Here is a 25,607-nt window from a genome sequence, read left to right as displayed (position 1 = left end):
AACCCTAGTTAGTGCAGGCCACCACCGTGAGTTCACCCTCGCTTTGTGAATTACCTTGTCTCATCGTGTGTTTCTCTCATAGCCACACCAAGCTGCCAAACACTAATCTCTGCCGAAGAGCTCCAACCCGGACGCTGGACCACCTGACAGTCCCACGGGCTGTTCACCCGAACCACCTGCCTGCCTCCACGCCAGGAATTTCGGACCACACACCCGGACCACTCACCCCTCCACATCACCACCGACCACCCGCGGCAAGTACGCAGTACGAAGGAAGATTCAGGACGAACAGCTTATCCATATTTCCCCTGAACCATACCTGAACGTCTGTACTCTATTTACAGTGACTCTGACCCTTTCCCTGGACCCAGAGTGACTCTCCCTCCAGCCCAATCCCCGGAACTGCTGTTTCCACTGACCAAGACCAGATTGCTTACTTAGCCCAGGCTATTAAGACCCCTTTGATTCAGTTGTGGCACTTCGCACTTGTTAACCTCACTTTCCAGTCTATGAACACTTACTGAGTAAATAAACGTCGTCTCTAAAACTACTTACGTGCTGTTCGGCGTCCAGCATTTGAGTCCTTTCACTTTTGAGGCGGCCTCGGCCGTGACAGTTTCATTCTAATGATTTTGAAAGTCAATATTTGTTTTGAACAGTTATTCCTCATAGCCCGAAATCTCAAGCTTTCTCGTCATTTCTGTAAGGAGTCTTCAGCAGTAGTTCTCAGGGCTTCTTGAAGGACATTCAAAGCTCTTCGTTGGATGTTGGCTGCCTGTTGATCTCTTCTCTGTCACGCTGCTTCAATAATGTTGAAGGCCGGTCCATGTTTTTCTGTCCAGATATGCTTTTACTGCATTAGCAGTGAGGTTGGGGTCATTGTCACGCTAACAAATGAAGCCAGTTGCTCAGATGCTTTCCAGGTGGTATGGCAAGGTGGATCAAAATGGGATGGTACTTTTTGTTTTCGCAGTTTCATTTGACAAGATGTCGAGTTTATTTCCTAGTTCTTAAGTAATAATAAGGCACACCTCAGCCTTTCCTCGGTGTCTTTTTGGCAGCCACTATTATACAGAGATCATTTCTAATGTCCTTAAGCTGCAGGGCCACATGTTTCTATCAGGTACCGTGTCAGGTCTTTCCTGGACTTCTCCCTCCTTCTTGCCACTTATTGTCCTATATCTGTCCAGTTTCCTCCGTTTTTCTTCCTCAAAAAAAATGCTGCTCACCATGCTGAGATATGCAACGTTTTTAGGAATCGCCTTGTTAACCTAGTCCAGTCTGAGTCCAAATATCTGTCAAACTGTGTTTGTTTAGACATTTTTCACAAGTTCCCCTAAAGAAACAAATAGAACAAATTGTGTTTTGTGGCAGACTGTTAGTAACAAAGTGCCTAAAAATGAGGGTCTGGAAACTTGGAAGAAAAATACAAGGATTGGACAACCCGTCCATTCCTTATCCATTCTCAAGACTTTTGCGCAGCACTGTACTCCATCACAGACATTTCCTGGTAGAACATTTTAGTGTGTGATGTGTGCATGCGATGGGTTCTGTTCTATAAGGGACTTTCATTATCCTAAAATGAGGATAACTACAGACAAGAAGGTAATAGCTTAATTTTAAGACTCAAGTGTATTGACATTTGCTCTGGTGTTACTCAGTCTTTTTAAACTGTATTGCTTATTGCACTGTAGAGGCTGGTGAGAAACCATATTTCGTTTCAGGCTAAGTTTAAAAAAGAGCAGTAATGAATTGCAACAATAGTTATGGATAAATAAAAAGCATAAAATCAAAGTTCTAAAACCAACTCATTCACATTCGTTCGGGTAGAAAAACCCTTAAAGGGCCTCAATTTAAAACTTTTTAACGATGTTTTTCTGTCCACCACGTTTTTTTTATAAACGTTTAAATTCTACTTGGATTCTACTGCAGCACATATTAATCAACCTGAATGTTTGCGACACCTGCCACAACACTCAGCTTTGTGAAAACAATGCATTAACATATCGTGTCCAGCAGATGGTGCTATTAACACAAAGATGTTTTATTTTGGCGTTTGGCACTTTTTTATCCCGAGTACATGATGTCGCTCATCACGTTCACCTGGACGAAAATGGATTCAGCTGAGGAATAATCGAGTAGCCTGAGCTTAAACCAATAACGTTTCTATTACATTAAACGTTTTTTCTCTTTGAGGAAAAAGCTCAAAGCTACAAGCAGCTTACATTAAGCATCAAAGTGCGTCTAATTTGTTGTCCACGTGACTTTCTGCCATATTATCTGCAGAGAGATAAACCTCACAGACACGTATTAGTTTTAAATGAGTTATTACTGTTGGTCGGTCAGTTTAAATATATATTTATATATCTTTAAAAAAGTATCACATTGACTTCCAGGAGTGTAACTTTATTCCTCCTTCTTTTTGTAGAAACGCACGCAGACAGTTGTCTCTCTAACTACTGTACAAAACCCAGAAGGAAATAAAGTGAAGCGAAGACTGAGGGGTCCCGGGGTGCACCACTAACAGTTTTCACGAGGTCCCAACAGTGTCCGAGTTACACTGCGCGCTCTGCTGACGCAACCACGTCACAGTGGCTCATAGCGATGGCGGACCGCAGTGTCCCCAGACTTGCCCAGGGAGGGACCGAGCAAAGTCACTGAGCCACTTTCACCGGCTCCAGTAACCTGTCGCCCGACCACCTGTTAAAGGGAGGCCACTGTTGTTGTTCTCGTTGTCCCTCCCATGAAATAGTATGTGGGACGGGATCTGCAGGGAGTGCGCAGACCGGGACGAGCCAGAAGTGGAGTGAGCAGGAGCGCAGTGTGCCGGGCTGACGCGCCGCACGTTGAGCCAGCAAGTTGACTGATATAATAAAAGTCGCGTCGACGGGGAAGCGGACAGCCGCGCTCGGATTTAACAGAGCTTTGAGGGGGACACTTGTTCCGGCAAAATGAAATTCGCGGAGCATCTTTCGTCCCATATCACTCCCGAGTGGAGGAAACAGTATCTTCAGTATGAGGTAAAGCAGAATTTATGTTTTTTAAAAATGAATTTAAGGTGGAAACGGACGTTGAGCAAAACGAACCTGCTTTCATGGAGCTTTAGGGAACTGGAAGAAAAGAGTCGCGATTAACTAAAGAAAAAACACTTTACATTTAAAACACTTTACATTTAAAGAAAATGTAAAGTGTTTTAAGTTTGATTTATTTTTCCAGTTTCAGTAAAGCCTGCTCCTGAGGGCAATAAACGACGGGAAAGATAAGGGATGCCTTTGTTTATGGAGGGGGAATTGACTGCGGTTGTTAAGAGCCATGGGGAGCATTCAGCGTTTATTGCTGTTTGTTGATTTTAACACGTATGAAAATAAAAACTCTGTTTGATTAAAAAAAAAAAAAAAATTTCATACTGTGGAAAAAATTAAAGTTATTATTATTTTCTTTATTTTAACAATTATGGAAAACTGAAGATTGTCTTTGTGTTTATTTTTCACATTTCTTTGCAAAACAACCCGATTTTCACATTTCTTTTTGTTCGGTCACATCATCTTTATCATCATGTTAACTGATGTTGCCTTGTTAAAAAATAATAATAAAAGACGCTCTTTGTCCAAAGACACCCCCCCTCCCCCCAAAAAAACCACCACCTTAAATTATTAACATTTATTTTCATGACTCTAACTAAACACAAAGGTTATATCTCTTCCACCAATTGAGTGCAATGTGTTCCAAAAATTAATTTCACATTTCTAATGATTCTTTGTTTTTGCTAGCATCAAAAATATAAAAAGCTTTTTTTTTTTTTTTTTTGCAATACTTTGAGACTAAAATGATGTTTATTATCATCTTTCTCAGTCACCCAGGAATAGCTGTCTGTGAATCCGCCTGCAGGGCTTCGTCTAACCTGTCTGCTTTTGATATCTGTTGATTTAGAGCAACATCTTTGTGTGCACACATGCTTTTTTTGTTGTTGAGTGTCGTACACTACTTGAGGAGTATTTTAATTTCACACCCCACTTCTTGCTGGCTCTACAGTGAGAGCTTTAGTGCAGACATGCATTGACAGGACAGACTGCTCACTTCCATTTGACTCTATGAATTATAGACAAAGACCCCGTTCTCTTCACCCTCAGCAGCCCAGACTCAACACAAGCTCAGTGCGCCGGTTTTATTTTGGTATCCTGCCCTGAATGATGATGTTAAGCTGGTCTGTTGGTACAGCAGACATTTGGATCTCTTGCTCTTGACAACATGATATGCTGTCATTGTTGTGTAATGAAAACATCTTTGGACACTATAATTAAAAGGGACGAAAAATGAACAGGCATACCTGGGAAACCTGGGAAAATTAATTAAAAAATTAAAAAATGGTGATTAACATGCATGCAAGTGCAGTATGTTGTCTTTGTATGTACAGACTGAAGCCCAGGGACAGATGCATGGCCATACCAGCCATTTTACACCTCCAGTATTCAGTGCAGCACTCGCTGACCTGAGATGGATGATATATTTTCTGTGTGATTAGTGTTGCTTTTATGGTTGCTCTTTTCTGGGACATAATCTTGAATTTGACATTTAAGTTGATAATATTAATGCACTTAAGGAAGAAATATTATTAAAGCCAGCTGAGTTCTATAATATGTCCTTTTTTCTTTATTGTATTCAGACTCTTATCGTCTCTGCATGTGATCCAGAAATCAGACACGAGAACTGAAAGGCGAACGATGAATCCTTTAAAACTCAGCTGTGATTGATCACTGATGACTGACTCGTGTAGCCGGGAGTTAGTGTTTACATTTTTTAACCATTTAAAAAAAAAACAGTCTTTACAAACATGTTCTCGTCACATATGTAAGCTCATATTTTTAAATGATGTAGGAGAGTTGCTCTCCCGTGTCTGCACTTTCTACTCTTGCTCCGATCTGAATTATATATAGTTTGTTGACCGAGAATGTGTTCGTGTATTTATGTCATCGTGGGAGTCTTCAGTCTTTGTGCGACCTCTGTGAACACACACTGAGTGGGCGGGGTGGGAGAGGACTCACACCTATAGATGACGGACACTTCATTAGAAGAATTGGATTTTCAGCAGATCAGGCCAAACGTGAAGCTAAACTGAACTCGGTCGACTTCAGAGAAGCGAGTCACTTAGATGAAGCAGAAATGAATTTTTTATTCTGGGAGATGCAAAAGCTTTGATATGCTGCTGTGATGCAACCCAAGCTGCATCACTTCGTGGGTTGTTTTGGTGAAGCTGTCGCACACACATGCAACTGTTGCATTGTAATAATGACACGCTGACATATTTCCTGCAGCACGGGTCATTTTCATCGTTTTCATGTAGAAGCTGCGACACTTCTGCTGCATTCGAGTCAGTCTCATCCAAACTGACTGTGGTTTGAAGTTATGTCCTTGGCTTTGTGTGCTGGTTGAACTCATTGACCTGCTGCACAGTTTTCACACTTTATTCATTTTATTATTTTTTTAAAGAGCTGCTTTTGTGTGGGAAACTGTGGCGCCCATTTAGATTGGTCAGATTCATTCTATGCAGATGAAAAGGATGCAGCAAAGTGGCCGTTCCAGCATAGAGGCTCTGGTTAGTAACGCACCTCATTCAAATGTGGAAGCATTGACAAGCCAATTGAGTGATTGGGCAATTAGGTGTTTGCTTTATCCTGTAGGACTGCAGTTATAAACCTATATGCTAAACAGCTGTTTGATATGGAGACGTGCATGTCCTGCAGATTTATGCCAAACTGCAGCCTGATGAGATTTTTCCCTTTAAATGCAACAAATCTGGAAATCTTACAACAACAGGTACAATTTAGTGAGTTTTTCAAACGTGAATATATTAGCGCAGGTAAGATGTAGACAGTAAGTAACAATTGTGTTTGGCAGCTGTATTGAGCAGCACAGTTATAAGAACAAATGAAGGACAGTGATTCAGGTGTGTGCGTGCATGTGTGTGGGCGAGAGAACAAGGACACTTTTGCATTTAGCTCTGCAGCCTAATCACTCATGTAAGCTCAGATGAGGAGGAGGAGGAGAGTGCATGCAGAGACTCACATTTACAATTCAAACGAGCAAAGTGTTGCAGAATAACAGGGATGTGTGTGATTTCAGTGACTGTTCAAAGGTCAAGTCTTGTCTTTCTGTAATTAATCTGAGCGATTTAAAGGTCTAAACAAGCGCAGCGAGCTGCGTGTCGTTGTAGCCGTTACAGAAACGGAACTGTTCCCTGTTCAGTGAAAGTACGATTTATCAGCACTGCGCAACAATTTGAACATTATGTGTACAACAGGCATGGCATGGCAACTGCTGAGAGGCCCCATCTCTATACCTCCCTCCTTCCTTGCATCCTCACCTCATCGTTCCTCCCCCACTGGGAGGACATCTGGTCCCCGACCAGACCTGCCCTCTGCTCCCCTCCTCCCCTCTCTTTATCCTCTCCTCCCATGTTCGCTTTACATGCAGGCATCCACTCAGATGCTGAGCTGCAGATTGAAGTGATCCATAGATCCCTTCAGACTAATAATGTACGCTTCGCACTTCCTCAAGCACGATCTCAAGCATCATAGAGCAACGATTTGGCCAAATATTTTGGCTAGTGTCCTCTCAACATGATTCAGCATTTAAAGGATTAAAGTCCACACACAGTATTGACTAACATGGATACTCTGCTATAGAGGTCTAGTTTCAATAGTGACATAAAGCTGGTGTGGGCCATCCATCCATGCATCCATCCATGCATCCATCCATGTATCCATGCATCCATCCATCCATCCATCCATCCATGCATCCACCCATCCATTCATCCATCCATGCATCCACCCATCCATTCATCCATCCATGCATCCATCCATCCATGCATCCATCCACGCATCCACCCCTCCATTCATCCATCCATGCATCCATCCATCCATGCATTCATCTATCCATCCATGCATCCACCCATCCATTCATCCATCCATGCATCCACCCCTCCATTCATCCATCCATGCATCCATCCATCCATGCATCCATCCACGCATCCACCCCTCCATTCATCCATCCATGCATCCATCCATCCATGCATTCATCTATCCATCCATGCATCCACCCATCCATCCATGCATCCACCCATCCATCCATGCATCCATTCATGCATCCACCCATCCATTCATCCATCCATGCATCCATCCATCCATGCATCCATCCACGCATCCACCCCTCCATTCATCCATCCATGCATCCATCCATGCATCCATGTATCCATGCATTCATCTATCCATCCATGCATCCACCCATCCATTCATCCATCCATGCATCCATCCATCCATGCATCCATCCACGCATCCACCCCTCCATTCATCCATCCATGCATCCATCCATCCATGCATTCATCTATCCATCCATGCATCCACCCATCCATTCATGCATCCACCCATCCATCCATGCATCCATTCATGCATCCACCCATCCATCCATGCATCCACCCATCCATACATGCATCCATCCATTCATCCATCCATCCTCTTCCATCCATTCATGAATCCATTGATCCTCTTCCACTTATCCAGTGCAGGGTCATGGGGGGTGGGCGGCTGGAGCCCATCTCAGATGTGAGTATGCCACATCGTCATGTTAATGTTTAGTAATTCTAACTGATGGCCCTGAAAGCTTTGGCTTAGTTATTGTCTACAGGTTTCACCAATGATTACTGCAAATTTATCTCCGTTCCCCAAAGAGACACCCTGCCCCCCTTTCCTGTCACAGCCATCGCCATGGCAATGCCTCCACCTTAATGAACCCCCCCACTTGACTATATCAGCAGCTAACTGTTAGTTATTAACTGGACATCAGTGAGCTGTGTGTGTGTCCACAGTTGGTCCCTTTGTGATTTTAATCCGACAAAATGGGACGAATGCTGCATAAAGAAATGTTTAGCTCCAGGATCAGGCTCCAGAGCTGCAGTCTCACTGCATATAATTCACAGAGGAACTTAGTATCAAGTATCAACAGTCCAGGCTTCGGCTAATGCACTGGATTTCTGAGTGGTTTCCACACACACACACACACACACACACACACACACACACACACACACACACACACACACAGTCCTCTCTGTCTCTCCCATGTTGACCCCAGACAGAGATGATAATGACAGCACATATATTGGCACCTATGTTTTACCTGAAACATGAAATTTGGTGCAAAGCTTAGATTTTACTTCACAATTAATTAAAAGTCCAAAATCATAATTTCCTGGAGCAGTTTGCTTACAAAGATTTTCTTATTGTGAAAAAAGTTATGAGGAAATGTTCAAACGAGCCAGCAGTCGTCTGTTTCCATTATCTTCAAGGTCAGTCTCGCTGAAAAGGAGCGACCCCGTTTAACCACAGCTGCTATCTCTGCTTTGTATCTGCCAGTTTGTCAATCTGCTATTCCTTTAATTATTTATTTCATAAATTGTAACATTATAATATAGTCACAGGGCAATCATGTTTTATACTACCACTGTCTCTCTGTGAATTGCCTCTTTGTTGTGTATGAGGTTTGCTTGATGATCCCAGTATCTGTATAGTCGGGGCTAATTTGCTCCAAATTGGGTTTTGGGCCCAGCTTCTGCCCTCCGGTGGGCTCAATACCTGCAGAAGGGGCCATAGCTTTTAGTGCTGTGTGGATCAGGTGGCAGTCGGGAGCAGAGGTCCAATTCCCAGTTGACAAGTTTGGCCACAGGGATGTGGAATGTCACCTCTCCGGTTGGGAATGAGCCCAAGTTAGTGGGTGAGGCTCAGATATACTGACTAGATCTAGTTAGGCTCACTGCTTTTGTTCTGTCATGAGTCTCTTTGATGGGCTAAAGGGAGATCAATATATGTGCTAGTGACAATAAGCATCAGTAAGTCTTGCTGAGTGCAGCGAGGGCTTCAGAAAGGGTAAATGTGAAAGGCTACGAATGATTTGAACGTTTTTGTGCAGTTTTTGCATGTTCAGAAGAGAGCATGGTGGTCACAGGACGCACAGACCGCTGTGATAGTGCGTGGGTTTCTTCTGAACCCTTGGATAAAAGGTGCTAGCTGTGCTCTGTCCACTGAGTCATTCTTTTGTTCGTCTTTCAAGAAAACTTTTCCTGCAGCGGGGCTGGACTGTGTGAGAGGTAGTGGGCGGGGTTGGGCGTGCTCATAGCCCTTTGGTTCAGGGTTTGTATGTGTTTATGTTTTCATGTATAATCACATGATTTCACAGTGCTCAGTGTAACAAACACAACAATGTAGTAACAAGCGGGGCGTTTTAAAATGAAGCTTATGCTGTGCAGACTTTGTCTATAATGTGAACAGCTGCCTGGTCTTTACTGTAATTTAGTTAATAGCTCTTGAGGTCCTTTTTAAGGTCCTTCTCCTCTGCATGCAGATGTTTCTAACAATTCTGTGGCACCTTATGGTTTATTCTAATCACCCCATTTATCTACTGTAAACCTTTACAACTGATGGGATTTTAGATAATGAGGTAATTCAAGCAATTAGCTGTTTATCATCCCGTCTAAATGAAACCACAGTCGCTTTGCACATGTGCAGCCCTCTCTGTGAAATCACAGGCTCTGTGAAATCGTGAATGTCTTTTGCTCAAAGCCGCTTTTTGTTTTTGTTGTTTGCAGACACTCATATTTGTTTCTCCTCTTCCTCATCAGGCATTCAAGGATATGCTATATGCTGCCCAGGACCAAGCTCCATCTATAGAAGGTAAGGAAGCTCCTCATGTGGATAAAGAAATCCAGACACACAGACAGAGGAAAACACACTCCCAGACACACACTTATGTGCCCCCTTTTTGGGCATCACCAGAATAACAGCCCTGCTAAAAATAGGTGTAAATCACAGCTAACACGTTGCCACTCACTTCAGTCTGTGACTTCACTTTAAGCTAACCTGCTTAAAGTAATAAACACATGCAAGGAGAAGAGGGCTGAGGAGTAAATGAAGCATTTTTACTGCTTGTTTTATGTTCATATAATGTAAACAGAGCGTTCGAACACCCTAAAAATGCTCAGCAACGATGGTTAACAAGGAAGACCAGAACTGAGAAGCCAGCAGCACTCAGTGCACCAACTAGCAGGAAGGCTGCCAGCTATAATTACTCTTTGGCCTCAGAGTGTGTGTGTGTAGTGTGGGAAAGAATGTAAACCATTTGTTTTTATTTTAGACACCAGTTTGTGGCGTAAACAACTTTCTTCAGTTGCAGGGTTTGGGTGTACCTAATGATGTGACATGAAACACTTGTGGTTATTAAACTGTGGGGCGAGCCCCGCTGGTGGATCGCTGAGCCAATTCAGGTGGGACAACGAGGTGAAAAACATGGAAGGAAAACTCTGATCTTCATTTGGGGAACATCCGAGTTTTACGATGCGGCTGAAGTAGATTCAGGGGGAGGAGTTCAAGTATCTCGGGGTCTTGTTCGCGAGTGACGGGAGAAGGGAGCCGGAGATCGACAGACGGATTGGGGCTGCAGCTGCAGTGATGCGGACGCTGCACCGGTCCGTCGTGGTGAAGAGGGAGCTGAGTGTGAAAGCGAAGCTCTCAATTTACCGGTCGATCTACGTCCCTACCCTCACCTATGGCCACGAGCTGTGGGTAGTGACCGAAAGAACGAGATCGCGGATACAAGCGGCAGAAATGAGCTTCCTCCGAAGGGTGGCTGGCCTCTCCCTTAGAGATAGGGTGAGAAGTTCGGCCATCCGGGAGGGGCTCAGAGTAGAGCCGCTGCTGCTCCACATCGAAAGGAGCCAGCTGAGGTGGTTCGGGCATCTGACAAGGATGCCTCCTGGGCGCCTCCTGGGTGAGGTGTTCCAGGCATGTCCCACCGGGAGGAGGCCCCGGGGCAGACCCAGGACACGCTGGAGAGATTATATCTCTCGGCTGGCCTGGGAACGCCTTGGTGTTCCCCCGGATAAGCTGGAGGAGGTGGCTGGGGAGAGGGAGGTCTGGGCCTCTCTGCTTAGGCTGCTGCCCCCGCGACCCGGCCTCGGATAAAGCGGATGAAGACGGATGGATGAAGTAGATTCAGCATTTGGGTGCAGCTCACGCGCTCGGGATAAAACACAAGCCCGTGTAGGGATTTTTTCTTTTTCAGTGTTTTGCTGTGTTCCTGCTGAGTGGGTTTGGTGTGGATGTGAGTTTGACTATCTGTGAATGATAAAGATGTAACAGGCGCTGAAACTGCAGTGATGAGAGCGCTCCATCAGCTTCAGACTCAAAAATCAATCTGAGATATTTGTTGACTTTATTTTTGACTCATCTCTGGACATTTATTATTTATAACACTAATAAGAATTCTATTTAAAACTACATAAAGTAGTTCCTGTGTTTGTGTGAATATTCTTCAATTTAGTGATATTCCCTGCTTGTTAGCAGTCGAGCTCAGACTCTCCCTTTAAGAGCGTCTCCTGAGGCAACCTCGATGTGGATGATGAATTATTTCCTGTCTCAGGTCTGAGCTGTACTCATGGGTCACTGCGCTCTGCCTCTGTCAACTTGACGCAAGATAGGTGAGCATGTCTTATGAAAAGCGACGGGCTCGATCGATCAGCTCAAAGTCGTATTCTGCCATCGATGTGACAGAGTTCCTGCTCGATCAGAGTGATTTGTCTTCTCCTCATTTTTGCAGCAAGCACGTGCAGAGAAAGGCGTGTGATGTGTGCAGAGTTGTGTTTGCTGGGAAAGCCAGAGAGCCCATAATGAAAATGGCGGCGGAGACAAATGGCATTATTGAGCCCTGAAAAGCACGCTCTCCTGTGGCTGTTGACTTTTCATAACAGAAACAATATTAGGATGTGTGATCAAATAAAAGCTTATCGTAGCACTTTTTCATCACATGTCCTGTACTGAAAACTTTCAGATGTGATTTAGTTCAGACTGCGGCCTAAAGACATCAGAAAAATAGACCGACTGGACTTTTATAGCTTTTTGTTTTAACGATTTAATATAAAAGCATTTTAAGGCTGTGGTGGCTTCAACACCAGGACCAGATTTCAGTCTTTCCACGCGCACACGAGGAGCGAGAAGTCAACCCACCATCTGCTTTCTTACTGTCACGTCCATGATGGCAGCGTCACATGTGTGCAGCACACAGACCAGCTGATAGAGATCGTTTGGTTGCTATCACATGATCAGTGATCAGAATACTGAAAATGAGCAGAATATATTTAGCATGTATTCGTTGCATTTTTAGCATCTGAAATAAAGTCTAAATGTGCATGAACCTCATTAAAGTTAAAGTGTGGTGTCACGTGCTGATGTAGTGCAAGAAAAGTTCTGTAATTTGACTTTATGTTGTATATATTGGAAATATTTTAAGATTCTCTTCAGTGGTGCAAAAAATAAGAGACAGTATTTTTAGATTGAAGCTGATGTTGTGCTTCTGGTGACTTATTTTAAATGCTGATTAAATAGCCTCGGTAAACTTTGCTACATAGATAACACAGTAATGTTACTCATGAGCACTAGCTGCTACCATAATAATAATAGAAGGCTAATATTACTGCCTGGTAGTTGCTAAGTGTTAAACTCCAAACATTAACTTGTGTGGGGTTAATATTTATAGTAAGTAACTTGACTGTCGTTGACACCGGAGCTCTACTGACCTCCAGAAATTCCTCAAAGACTTCATCAGTGTTTCTAGACTTTAGCTGATACTAGGGTTGCCACGATTACGTCGACTATCAAAATCGTCGACGACTGATTTAATAGTCGACGCGTCGTTTGAAGCTTTGTAAGATCACAAAAGACGCAGGAATAAGTAGTAGGATTTAAGAGTGTAATAACGGACTGAAACAGAAGATGGCAGCACTGCATGTACAAGGATGCCAGCTGCCGTTAAACCCCGAAGAAGAAGAAGCTGTGTCCCAGAATTCATAGCGCAGCCCAGCTCAGTTTACAACAATGGCGGCAGCTAGTTAGCTTTAATATTACTCTTATTATTCTTTCTGGGTCACAAAATAAACGTTTAACATATTTTCAGGCGAGAATGTAGCTGTGTAAACCTCAAATATCTGCTCAGTTTATCAAGACACCACATATTTTCAAAAGCGCTCCGACGTTTTCGGAGACGTCTGTTAGCCACTAGCTCGATAGCTAGCCGGGGGCTAGGCTAACTAGAGCCGTGAGAACACCGGACTCCCGGCAAATTGTTTTCAAACCCACCACCGTCTTTCGCTACTCAGGTTAAACATGATATATAAGTCACTTAGATAACTTAAAAACGTTATTGTTTGGCTTTTTTTTAGTATTTTATTTGTTCCTGAGTAAATCGGTTTGGCTGAGATTAAAGTTATAGTTTTTACACAGCTGAATAAACATCAAGCAGACAGCTGATTATCAGAAGTGTGAGATGCTCGAGAATTTACTCCGGTGTCCTGTTATATTTTAGATAGCAAGGAGTTTATTAAACTTCACCGAAACAATCTGCAAATTTCATTAAAATTTAATAAACTATCATCTTGTCTTTATTTTTAGTTAGCACAGACCTTAAACACTTAAAGCTGTAAGCTAATGATAGTTATATAAGAGCAGATGCTGCTGGTGCAATAAGCTGTACGTTTTATGTCCAATGGATGATGATCTGATTAGTCGAGTAATTGCAAAAATAATCGGTGACTAGTCGACTATCAAAATAATCGTTTGTGGCAGCCCTAGCTGATACTAATATTTACTGTTGCTTAGTATCTGAGCAGCACATTTGTTGACATTCCTTGTGTAGAGTAGCTAATGTCAAGCCCAACATTAAACCTTCATCATTTTAATGTTGGAGGAGGCTTTTCCCTGACAGCAGAAACGTTGCTTTTAATTTGTGGCTTATAACTCATCTATAAAGGCCTAGTTAATTAATAATGTTAAATGTAATTACAGCATATAAACTATTTTCGATGGAGCCTCATCAGAAAGTGTTATAAATGAAGATTTCCAATAAGTTGAAAGGGAAATATGAGGATTTGGTTTCCTGATGTGCTTCGCTCTGCTTTTCTCTCGCTGTCTCGCTCCTGCCTCCGTCTTTATAAAAAGCAGCTTTTTGGTATTCGGCAGGTGAATCCTCGCCTGAGGGAACCAGTTTACTGGGTTATGACTACTTGCTCACCCGCTCTGCTTTCTCACTAGACGCTGTACCTGATAGAGCTGTGTAACATACACATTGCACCGAACAGACATTTTGAAGCTTCTGTCACGGCCTTTGCATCACTTATCTGCGACAGCACATGACCAGCAAATACGCGGCGTGCTACAGTTTGATGCAGGATTTCGTCGGCTGTGTCACGTGTGGTTAATTTTATTTATTTATCAAAAAGAATTCCCTCACTCAGCGCTCCTGCTGCAGAGATCCACCAAAGGAATGTGCCACAGAATTATGCACTTTCATTTTCACTCGGTTATCATTCAGCTCAGCCGGACGGATGCACGCTAATTAAAGGATCTTGTTGCAAAATGGCATGCACCAACACATGCGCATTAATGCGTCTCTGATACTGTGACCCTTCACCCCTCGTTAGGGCCTTTGTTCTCGTTCCTTTCATCTCTCATTGGTCCTGGAATAATTGTAATTAAAACAAGTCTGCTCCTGCACGGGGAGACAGAAAAGGGGAACAGCTGTCTGGCTCTCTGGTCCTCCCTGTTGCAGCCATCGCAGTGAGTTGTGCCACGATCTAATTCAATTAGGCTGCTGCTTCTTACAGAGATCTGAGAACAATGGGCCCAGACACTAAACACACAGCTTTATTTCTGCATCATCATCATCATCATATTCCTGGCCATGATCACATGCCATGGTTGCCTGTAATTTATAACGTGTTACGTTTTCTGCTCCTTACAGTCATTCACTTGTTTCATTCACTCACTCATTCATTCACTTACTCCTCCTTTGTGTCCTTCCTCCTGCACTCTCTTAATGGGCAGTCTATTAGTGTGATGGTATCTGTGCAGGGCTCGACTGCAGGGGGGGGCTGGATAAACACTGAGAATCTGGCGGGCACCCTTTTACCATCACGAGCACACGTGGGGTCTGATAAAAGCAATGATGTTGCACATTATTGACTTCATAACTCAGGGGAGCAGATTTTTCCTGAACTACAATTTCTGAATGAACAAGTCGGCTGATTGTTTCTTGTGTTGCACTGCGTCCACAACCATCAACCGCCTTCTGCACCAGTGTTGGTCAAGTTACTTGAAAAAAGTAATCAGTAGCTAATTACTGATTACTTCCCCCAAAAAGTAATCCCGTTACTTTACTGATTACTTATTTTCAAAAGTAATTAGTTACTTAGTTACTTAGTTACTTTTTAAAAACACGATTTACAACCTGAATAGGTGATAAAGTGATAGATCTTTCAGCCCAATTCTACTTTTTCTGCATAATCATCATACAAAATGTAATCAAATGGAAAAGTCTCTTTTTAAAACTTGTTTTATTAGTTTTAATCTTTTAACTTTATGCATCAAGCAAACATTTAATTATCTGCAACATTCTCTGACTGGAAGAAATTTGTTTAATATTTAAACCTATTTTCTGCACATTCCAGCACATAAAATAAAATATTTTTTGTGTTTACACTCAGTCTTTCAAATAGATGCAAGTAAAACACAGCAGAAAATAAATAAAGTCAAAGACTAGCGGTCCTGTTGCTCTATTTTCACCTGTAAAGCAGGAGTGGGGTAGGCGGAGGGTTACCCTGGTGCAGGTGTGCAGCGGTCAGTGGAAGAATCCGCGAGTTTCTCTGTGAGTTTCCCATTACGTCGTAGCTACTCGGTGCTTGCTCGGAAGTTTAGGGGTTTTTTTGTTGTAAAAAGAAGTTTTCTTCCCACGCACAACGGACACTAATGTTTTTGTCACTTTTTATGGAATCAAACTCAAAGTAAGGTCAGTACTTCCACGCTTTAAACGCTGCACGCTCATACTCTCTCTGCACTCGATATATGATCCATTGTTGATCTGCACACAGCTGTTGTCACGAACGTCGCACTCGCTTACGTCACTGTCATGAGACATTCTCGCAAAAAAATCACGGTTTTAGTAACGCAGTAACGCAGCGTTCCTACGGGAAAGTAACGGTAATCTAATTACCGTTTTTGCAATAGTAATCCCTTACTTTACTCGTTACTTGAAAAAAGTAATCTGATTACATCTCTGTTCTGCACTTAAGGTTTCACTTCAGATTTGTTGCTCCGCTGTGATATTCAAACTTCAGGACTTTCCATGTTTTATCCAATGAAATAAAGCGCGTCGTGTCGCAGCCTTGTGAAACGGCCTGCACTGTGTCCTTGTGGTGAAATAAACTGCTTTACCTTTATAATGAAAAAAGAAGCCTTTATGTAACCTCTTACTTCTAGCCTGCTGTGCTGAAAAGTGCTTATTTCTGCTGAAATTGTGGGAATACCTTTAATTAAACATCCCTAACATACCACGAGTGAACACTAAAACTTCTCATGTTGTATATATGATATTCAAATGATAGTCAGTCGTGGATCGCTGATGAGGAAATGTGATACTTCTGCAGCCATGGCTCATTCAGCTGAAAGGAAGACAGTCAGAGCTTCTTTATGATGACTCTTGCTGAGATGCTATCATGCTGCTCGTCATTTCCTCAAAGAGCTGCATGAAACTACTCTCAGACCTCATTTCATACTTTCATAGCTTCGCTGCAAAGACAAAGACACAACACCACAGATACAGATATATGAATCACATTTAATCGTCACTCATTAGCTTGACTCTTATTCTTCTCTACCACAGCGTCACAGCTTCCCTCTCACCTCTCCAGTGTGTCAGTCTGTTGTTGCCATGCTTCCCTTGGACGATCATTTTCTTCATTTCTTTTAAGTTTCATATACTGATGAAAACTCTTCACATCAGCAGCCTCGTGGCTCCAACACTTGCTAATCATCACTTTTGTGTAGTTGGTGTTTCGTGCTTCATCTGTGTAATAAAAGCAGCTCCACTAATCACAGCTACACTATACCTTTGTTGCCTAAGCTGTTTGCTTGTGCGCCATTTTGCCTGCTGTTGTCGACGACCGTGATGAGAGGTTAGTCGCTGCTAGCCTGCGCTGATTGTTATTCTGCTTGCGTACGCGATGGAGCAGCAGCTGTTATTACTGTCGTTGTTCCCCGCTCAAGTCTTTTCCCGCCCCCTGCGTCGAATGACTTTCTAATTTGTGCAATTTTCTCGCCTTAGCGTGTAGTTGTAACTTTTGTTTCCGAACATGTTTCTGTGCTTTAAAAATGATGTTTTGCCTTTTGTTCTTTCCCCCTCAGCAGTGGTGCGTTACTTCTGCAAGACACTGGACCGAAACCTGACCCACTCTGGTCCAGTTTGTCATGCAAATCCTTTTTGTGATTTAACTGTAAAATATGAAAGTAATAACACGGCCCAGCACTAAAGTTTTGCCTGTTTCAACCAGCGTTAGTCTGGGATTACACGAGGAGTCTGTGACGCACCCACTCACACGGCATGTTTGGCAAGTACCTTAGTATCTTTGAAAGAGCACTCAAGGATGCCCAAAAGACAGAACAGACAATACTGTGCTTTGTGAAAAAGGCAAAACAGGTGCTGGCAGGACGGCGGGAGGTGATAGAAGCAGTCGAAAGGAAGAGAGCCAGATGGACATGCAGACAGACAGGTAGACGGGCAGAAGGGTTCATCAGGACAGTGGCCGCCCAGCCAGGGGCTCCCACCCACCTGCATTATTGATGGGCTCTTTGACAAGCTGCAGCTTGTGCTCGCTTCCAAGCACTAATTGCTGGGATTTTGTGGGGGTTGGGGTTTTATTTATTTATTTAGGTCCTTAATCTGGGCGCCACCTGAGCAGATATGTGAAGTCAAATAAAAGTAAATGAGGCAACGCTGAGATATGCAACTGTGGATAAACTGAGCAAACCCTGGGAGATCTTTGCAGACAGATTTTACTGCCTGCAACGTGTCGATGTCGGTCCTCCTGCTACATCCAATTGGAATTTATAGGAAATGACTTTTTCGTGACTGTTAGTCCACATACAGTACGCTGCATTGTTATCAAGATGTTTCGAGCAGTTGTTCGAGCACCCGTGCGAGGTTTGGCTTCCATGGTGTTCAAAGCATCACTGAACTTACAAAGCAATGAAATGTGGACATAGCTGTGAATTCATTGGTCCTTTGATGGGGTTTCTGAGGGTATTAGAGGGGAGGCAGGAGGAGGATCAGGGTCAATATGAAGCTGGGATTGCTATACCAAGGTCAGGGACGAATCGAACGGAGGTAAAGAATGATTAAAAAAGCTGAATGACTGAATGAAGAAAGGATGATCAGCGCTCCACATTTATGTTTGCTGTCATTATTACGAAACAATAATGAAAATTATAGATCGGGATTGTCACTGACCAGACTGGAAGAGTATAATATTGAGAAATCGTGTGTGAGAGATCCTTCAGGCAGCAGACAGACAAACAGACTGAGTGGGAGGTCCCTGGGCTCATCTCCAATGCATGTTGCCCTGCATTAGCACTATAGCCTTCCCACAAGATAAAGACAGCGAGAGAAAGAGAAGCATGGTGGATGAAAGTCTCCTATCCATCCATCCATTATTCATCAGTGAATTAGATCTCGCCTGAATAAAGTGGAGGCGAAGAGGAGAAGAGAAGGTATGGGCTGATTTAGAGGACCGAGTGCTGTGATGTTCGAAAAGGGTGAGGAGTTCAGAGGCAGCAGCTCCAGCTGAGATAGTATTTTTAGGTTTTAGGTGTTTGAGGGGAGTCTGGGAGGTTTTTTCAAATGGTGCAGAGGCAGTGTGCCGGAGAAAAACTGGCAGAGAGAGGCAGAAATAGCAGGAAGAGGATTGCAGTAGGAAAAATGCACGTTTTGGGGAGGGGATTGATCAGGGACAGGGGTGAAGGAGAGGTGAGCAGCACTCAGAGGAGACAAGGTCATCCTGGAAACCCTCTCGCCTCTTAAATGCAGTTAGGAGGCTTCTACTAATCCCTATAATGGCTTCATGCAGCATACATGTCTATCCTCACACATACATGTGTGTTTACACGTAAACGAGGACGAGCGTGATGTGAACCTTTCAGAAACACCAACCTGGACGAATGAGATGCAGCTTCTTTCCCCAATGAGAATGCAATCATGTAAAGGTTAAATAAGCATAACATCCATCATATGATTTGGCTGCTTGCCATGTGAACAACTGCACATCACATACAACGAGCTGCAAGAGCGATCGCAACAATCTGAAGCATGCAAGCATGTCATTGTAATGAGATCTGTCTCTCTTGATTAGAAAAGATGCTCGGCGTCTCCGGGGTTCACTCTCTGTCGGGCATTAGCAGGGGCTTCCACGCTATAATCTGACCTTTGTTATAAGGCGAGTTATTTTTTAAATCAGTGATGAAATGCTTCATTGACAGCTTTGGCCGGCAGCCAGCAGATCAGCCAGGCTTTGCTGAGCGTAGCAAATCAGGAATAGCTGACTGCGTATCATTTATCTATCCCAGATTCACACAAATGTTTTAAAAGGATTAAAAGGAATCATTTTTTTAATCAATCGCATTGCTCGGCAGAATTTCTCGATTTCAATTTGCATATTTGCCCAAACAGCATCTGTCCTGTATTCAACGATAGAAACGCAACAAGAACACAAAGCTGGCTGCTGATGACGGACAGAAGAATAGAGACGCACGACCTTGTGTTTGCTGTGCGCCTTGATGTTTTTATCTTCTCAGGCCGTCTCTGCTGCGCTCACATACAACTGTTTGCAGAGGGTTTCACACTTGTGCACATTTGCATGCAGAGATGCGCGCGCACACACACACACACATGCGCGCATAAGGAGCTGCATGCTACAAGCATGTGGGTGTGATTGTGAGCTATAGGCGACGACAGCAGGGCCATATGCTGCTGTATTTCTGTGTTTTAGTCCTTAATTAGAATACAGCCAATCAAATCATTACAGTGTCCACTCTCATCTGCTTTTGTTTATTTATAATTTTATGAATATATTTGCCCATATGTGAGGTTTTTTCTTTTCTTTTTCCTCGGAGATACATTTTGCAAACATGCTCCGTCTCAGTTTATTAAGTTTTTATTTCAACAGTTGCTTAAACCTGGTCTGTGTGGTTTCTAAATCACAGCAGTAATTTGACATCGTGGGCCACGTCCAGCCCACTTTGATCTTAAGTGGCCTGGACCAGTGAAACTACGAGTTTAATAGGTATTTAATTTGATATTTCATTGTCCAGACTTATGTAATATAAATTATCTATATTATATAATTTTTGTCAATTCACAGAAAATATCCTTTTCAATTGTGAATCAGTATAAATCAAAAACAGACGTTTCTGTGGTAGATGCTGAAAAAACTGGCCTCATTAATTATCTGTTACTTAATTATTTTGGTGTTCACTACAAATTTCCATGGCAGAGAGTAGGGGTGGGGGGGAAAATGGATACTGTGTAGTATGGTGATATTTTGTTTGCTAATAATGTATCGATACAGGAACAGCAGAAATCGATATTTTGTTACAAAAAGGTTTTTGTGCTCTGACTTCAGAGCATGTTGATCCTTTTTCTGAGCAAGAATCCTGACATTCCTTCACTGTCCAAATGTGTTTAACTTGTTTTTGGCAGCAATAAACATGACAGTTTACTTATTTTAATTTAAGACATGTTTTATTTTAATTAAGTTTAAAACTTTTTTATTTAATGTAAAATTATATTTTGTTTTAATTTACTTTCAAATTCTTCAGTTGCTGAAGGGGCTGCATAGTTTTCATAAACTGCATAGTTCAGAATAGCTATAATTGTACCAGATGGTTGATTCAGTTAAGTTGGACTAGACTGTAATACAAACCGTTCAGTTTGTCAACAATCAAACTGAAATGAGAGAAAGACTGAGTGTGAGACTTTGATATTAGAGAAAATGATGATTGATAAAGTTTACCTTTATGTACAGAATCTGAATATCGCAAAATATTTTAAAAAATTGCAATAATATCGTATCGAGCGTTAAGTATTGTGATAATATCGTATCGTGGGATGTATGGTGATTCCCACCTCTAGCAGAGAGGGTTTTTTATTAACGAGGAAAAGCATCTTTTCAGGGACAGTTCTTGTTTGACACCCGCACTCTTTTAATTTAGCTTTTTGATTTGGCTTTTAAAGAATCTTTCTCCACATTATAGAGGTTTTAGTGGTACTACAACCAGCTTGATGGGAGGTGTGGGTGGGTTCGTACAGTATGTGGGCCTTGCAGAGGACACAGTGTCCTTTACTAGACGAGTATATTGCATCGTTTCTCTGGAGAGATAACTGGAACCTGGCACAGATTAGCTTAGAGCACAAATTCACGATGATGTTATACCGGTCAGTCTCCTTTTCTTAGCTCTTACTGCGATGACTTTTGGCTGATTGTCAGTACATTTACTAACCCTAAACATGGAAACGGAGACACCAATTTGAAAACTAGATCATGATGGAAAAGTGTGAAGAGTGAGGAAAGGATTCTGTGCAAAGTCAGTCCTTGAATTATGAAGTAGACTCTTATTGCTTCCATGGGAATTAACGGGGTCGGTGTTAAAATGATCACCTGTCAAATGTAGTGTGGTGGGATGCCTGTTTTGGAACCGGGGCACCTTTCAGTCAATGACTAGACCATGAACTCCTCTGCATACCAACATATTTTAGGTTCATTTGTCCAACAGCTACAGCTTGTCCCAAACTGGGTCACGCAGCAGGACAGCGACAACAGAATGGACGAAAAAGAAACGAATCAACGTGGAGTTAAAGTCCAGACCGACTGAAACGTTACAGCAGGACCTGAGCTGTGCATGAACCAGTTTCCATGAATCTCAATGTACTGAAGCAACCATGTAAGAGATATAAGAGGCCAATAAAGTCATACATATTTATTTTGTTCCCGGGAATCCATACAGCCCCATAGAAATGTTCCAAAAGTGGCCCCGTGGGCGTCAGCACTCCTGTGCCTGATTGCATTTTTGTGTAGAGGTTACAAAGGTGGCATATATGTACTTCCTGTGGTCCTGATAGATTTATTTTCGGGCTTCCCACGAGCAGAGCGACATACAGAAGGAAGTCGCGGCCACGATTGAATGACAGATAAAAAGAGTGAAAAAAGAAAGGGAGGTGACATTGGTGGTAATTGGAGGGAAGGAAGCGAAAGCCTCGGGGAGCCTCGTCTCCCAAACGTTACAATTACTCCAACGAAAGATGTGTGAAAATCAAAGAACACGAGAGCTCAAACTCTTTCATTTGCTTGTTCAGTGATTTTAACTACGTCCCAAAAATGGCAGCAATAACTCGCAATTTAAGTTTCAAAGGGCAACAAATATTGCTCCAGATATAATTTATCCCCTTATTTACACTATATCCTCTTATAATCTGGAGACAAAAGCAGAGAGATCAATAATTCACAGCTATTGTTCCCTCCCGGACAGCCCGTCTGTTTTTATATTAAATGCTGAATTATTAAGTCTGTGAGAGATTGGAAATGTGGGGAAGCTTTCCCCTGATGCCCGTGTGTAGGGATGGGTATCGTTTAGGTTTTATCCGATACCGGTGCCAAACCGGTACTTTTGAAACGGTGCCGGTGCTTAAACGGTGCTTAAACCGGTGCTTAAAGAATGGAGAATACATAATTGGTCCAAAAACCTCTCACGTTCAGCTGTTTTTTTTGTAAAAAGATAACAATGTTAGCCTTTTCTGCAGCTATGGGGCATATATGGTATCACTCTTGGCTGGAAGCAGCTTAAACAATGGAAAAAAACACAAACTTTGTCCAAAAACCTCTCATGTTTAACTGTTTCCCACTTTTTCTTTGGTCATTTTAGCCTTTTTGGCCAGGGTGAAGGGAGTATCTGCCATCAAACAAGAAGACAGCCGCATGTAGCTATGATGATGTTTGCTAGTTCACCTTACATGCATTAATGTAATAACGTGGTTAGCCTACTCAACGTAAATTACACACGAACAACATTAAGCTACTCACGCAGAGAAGAACGGCTGCTGCTGCATCATCATCCTCATCATTTCTGCTACACTGGCAGGGCTAGGGGCCAGGACTCTCCTCGGGTTTTTGGGGGATGTTGCTAACTCCGGGTCGATAACAGGCACCACACCCTCAGTAGATGTGCTCGGTGTGAGGTCTCGCAGCAAGCTATCAAATACGGCGCATTTCTCGTCTTTTAAAAAAACGCTATGCGTCGCCAGGTGTTTCATCAGATTTGAGGTGTTACCTCCTTTGACAGCATCACAGTATCAGCTTAAAGCACTTGTTGCAGCTGCTGAGTTTGCATCTTTTGCTGTGAAGTACAGCCAGACTTTGACCGCTTCACCTTGGACATTTTTAATCTGTAGCTCTGCTCTAAAAGAACGTACGTACCTGGACCCGCCTACTATCCTCGGAAACGTAAAATGATTGGCTAGAATCTAAAGTGCATCACAGCTCAGGAAAATAAAGCACCGAAATGTGCGCTGCTTTTCGGTCTGGTTACTACCGTTTATGTCAGAACCGGTGCCATCATGGCACCAGATACCGGTACCCATCCCGACCCGTGTGTCTTCACAATCTGCCCCGTCCCTCACTGGCAGACACAAGGGCACCAGAGCAACTTCATTAGCACAAAAGTGCTTCAGACATTTAGGGTATGTCAGAGACGGAGAGAGCAGACGATGCAAAGCAGCATACTGTGTGCACACACTCATGTGCTCATTCACGGTCTCAGGCTTTCCTGTCAGGGTTGTTGATGTTCACCCTCCCTGCTACCACTGGCCTGAGGCAATATGCATATTTCATATCCTCTTCGACGTGTGATTGATGCTTCGTGTCAATATTATCCAACGCGTAAGGTTGACCGACTGCGAGGGTCGTGGCCTGTCAGTGTGTCACATTTCTGACTACACGTCTCAGTGTTGCACCATGATCGTGTTTGATTTGAAAACGTGTCCTCTTGACTCCTAACTAGCTGTAAAAGGAAGACGCGCCCGCATGCCGTTCAGTAGAAACAACAGTTTGCGTCTGTTTTGCATTTCATCCTCAGGCAAACTGCAAACTGGCTTCTCTTCCTGACAAGTGCCATCTGATAATTAGGTCTCATAATCACTCTATTAGTATGCAGCTCAATTGAGCAGAGAGCAGCTTATTGTTCCCCTGGCATGTGCAGTAGCCTTTGTAAGAGGATTATTGCAGATTTCATGTTGGGGTTTTTATGAGACTGAATCACACGTGTAATGAGTTAAACTGTTGCACAGCTATTCTCAGAAGTGCTTGTTATGTTTTTTAAATTGTCGCGCAGCAGAACTGCATCATTGAGACGAATCTTCTGCTATGATTCTAGTTAAAGCATGAAGACGCCGGGGCGGAGGCAGAGCCACTGTTATAGCTTCGGTTTCATTGCAGCGTTGCACATAAAGCCGTGTTGAACTTTCTCCATCACGGTTACCATGACGCCAAAGAAAGAGGCCAGAATCATTCAGGCCTTTTTTGTTCCTGTGACATTCAGGACCGAAACACAATAAACCTCGAGCAAGCAGAACTAAGGGTGCGAGCATTCTCTTGAATTATAATGTTTTCTTCTGATACTCGTTAACAGCACAAACACATACAGAGGTACCAAAACGGGCAGAGGGTGGCACGGCGGCAGCAAGAAGGTCCTGAGTTCAATTCCAATCTGTTCAATTCAGGGATCTGAGTTTGCATCTTCTCTTTGTGTTTGTGTGGGTTCTCTCCTGATACTCCGGCTTCCTCCCACTGTTCAAAGACAGTTAGTGGGGACAGGTTAGCTGGATACTCTAAGGCTACGTTCACACTGCAGGCGAAAGCGCATCAAATCCGACTTTTTTGACCCTCTGCGACCCATATCCGATCATGGTGCGACAGTGTGAACGGCACAAATCCGATATTTTCAAATCCGATCTGTGGTTCTGAATCCGATACATATCTGATGTTTTAGAAAGCTGCTGTTTGATGGTCATGTCGCATTAAATCCGTCTTTTACGTCACCGACACAAGACAGACGCCAATTATCAGCGCCAGAGAAGACATCGCGAACGCTTCCTGGACATCCGGTGAAACTGCTGGGAAGACAACGTTGGAGAAACGTGAACATTTTATTTGTTCTGTATAATCTGCAGATTCTGACAGAAATCTGCAACTATCCTTTGAAGCAGCGCTCCTCTAAAACAGCAATAAGGATCATTATTAGGTTATTTACATTATTATGTAAATAACAAAATAACTTAAAGCAAAAATTGGGAAACGTGAAGTCCGAAGTCTTTATATTAAGGTCCATCAGACAAACAATACTGTTGGTCTGGGTCTAAACAGAACGCGTTGTGTGTGACGTCTTCTTTTGCGCATGCGGGCACTTTGAGCGTTCACACTAGAGCGCGTTTGCTGTCGCATTTTATTTGTAGTGTGAACGAGCAGACAAAAAAAATCGGATTTGATCAAAAAATCTGAATTGAGCATCAAGACCTGCAGAGTGAACGTAGCCTAAATGGTCCATAGATGGGTTGTTTGTGTCTGTGGTAGCCCTGCGACAGATTGGTATATCCTGGCTCTCACCCTCAGACAGCTGGGATAGCCTGATAAGGTT

General features: G+C 43.0%; 1 protein-coding gene and 1 long non-coding RNA gene across 2 annotated transcripts in view; both read left to right on the top strand.

Moving 5' to 3' along the window:
* Window positions 1-2,405: 2,405 nt before the first annotated feature.
* The window catches only part of xpr1a (xenotropic and polytropic retrovirus receptor 1a), a 100,144-nt gene continuing 76,942 nt past the window's right edge, over window positions 2,406-25,607 (top strand). Inside the window, exons 1-2 of the mRNA XM_085150217.1 lie at window positions 2,406-3,020; window positions 9,671-9,722. Of these exons, the coding sequence (XP_085006343.1) occupies window positions 2,952-3,020; window positions 9,671-9,722 (121 nt within the window). The 5' untranslated portion in view covers window positions 2,406-2,951. The remainder of the gene's footprint in view (window positions 3,021-9,670; window positions 9,723-25,607) is intronic.
* The window catches only part of LOC146490638 (uncharacterized), a 52,444-nt gene continuing 36,670 nt past the window's right edge, over window positions 9,834-25,607 (top strand). The window contains exon 1 of the long non-coding RNA XR_014872214.1: window positions 9,834-12,675. This is a non-coding gene — a long non-coding RNA (uncharacterized LOC146490638). The remainder of the gene's footprint in view (window positions 12,676-25,607) is intronic.

The sequence above is a fragment of the Neolamprologus multifasciatus genome, chromosome 23, assembly GCF_963576455.1.
Source record: "Neolamprologus multifasciatus chromosome 23, fNeoMul1.2, whole genome shotgun sequence".
Taxonomy (NCBI): Eukaryota; Metazoa; Chordata; class Actinopteri; order Cichliformes; family Cichlidae; genus Neolamprologus; species Neolamprologus multifasciatus.
Note: the sequence above shows the minus strand (reverse complement) of the source record. Positions and strands in the feature narration are given on the sequence as shown.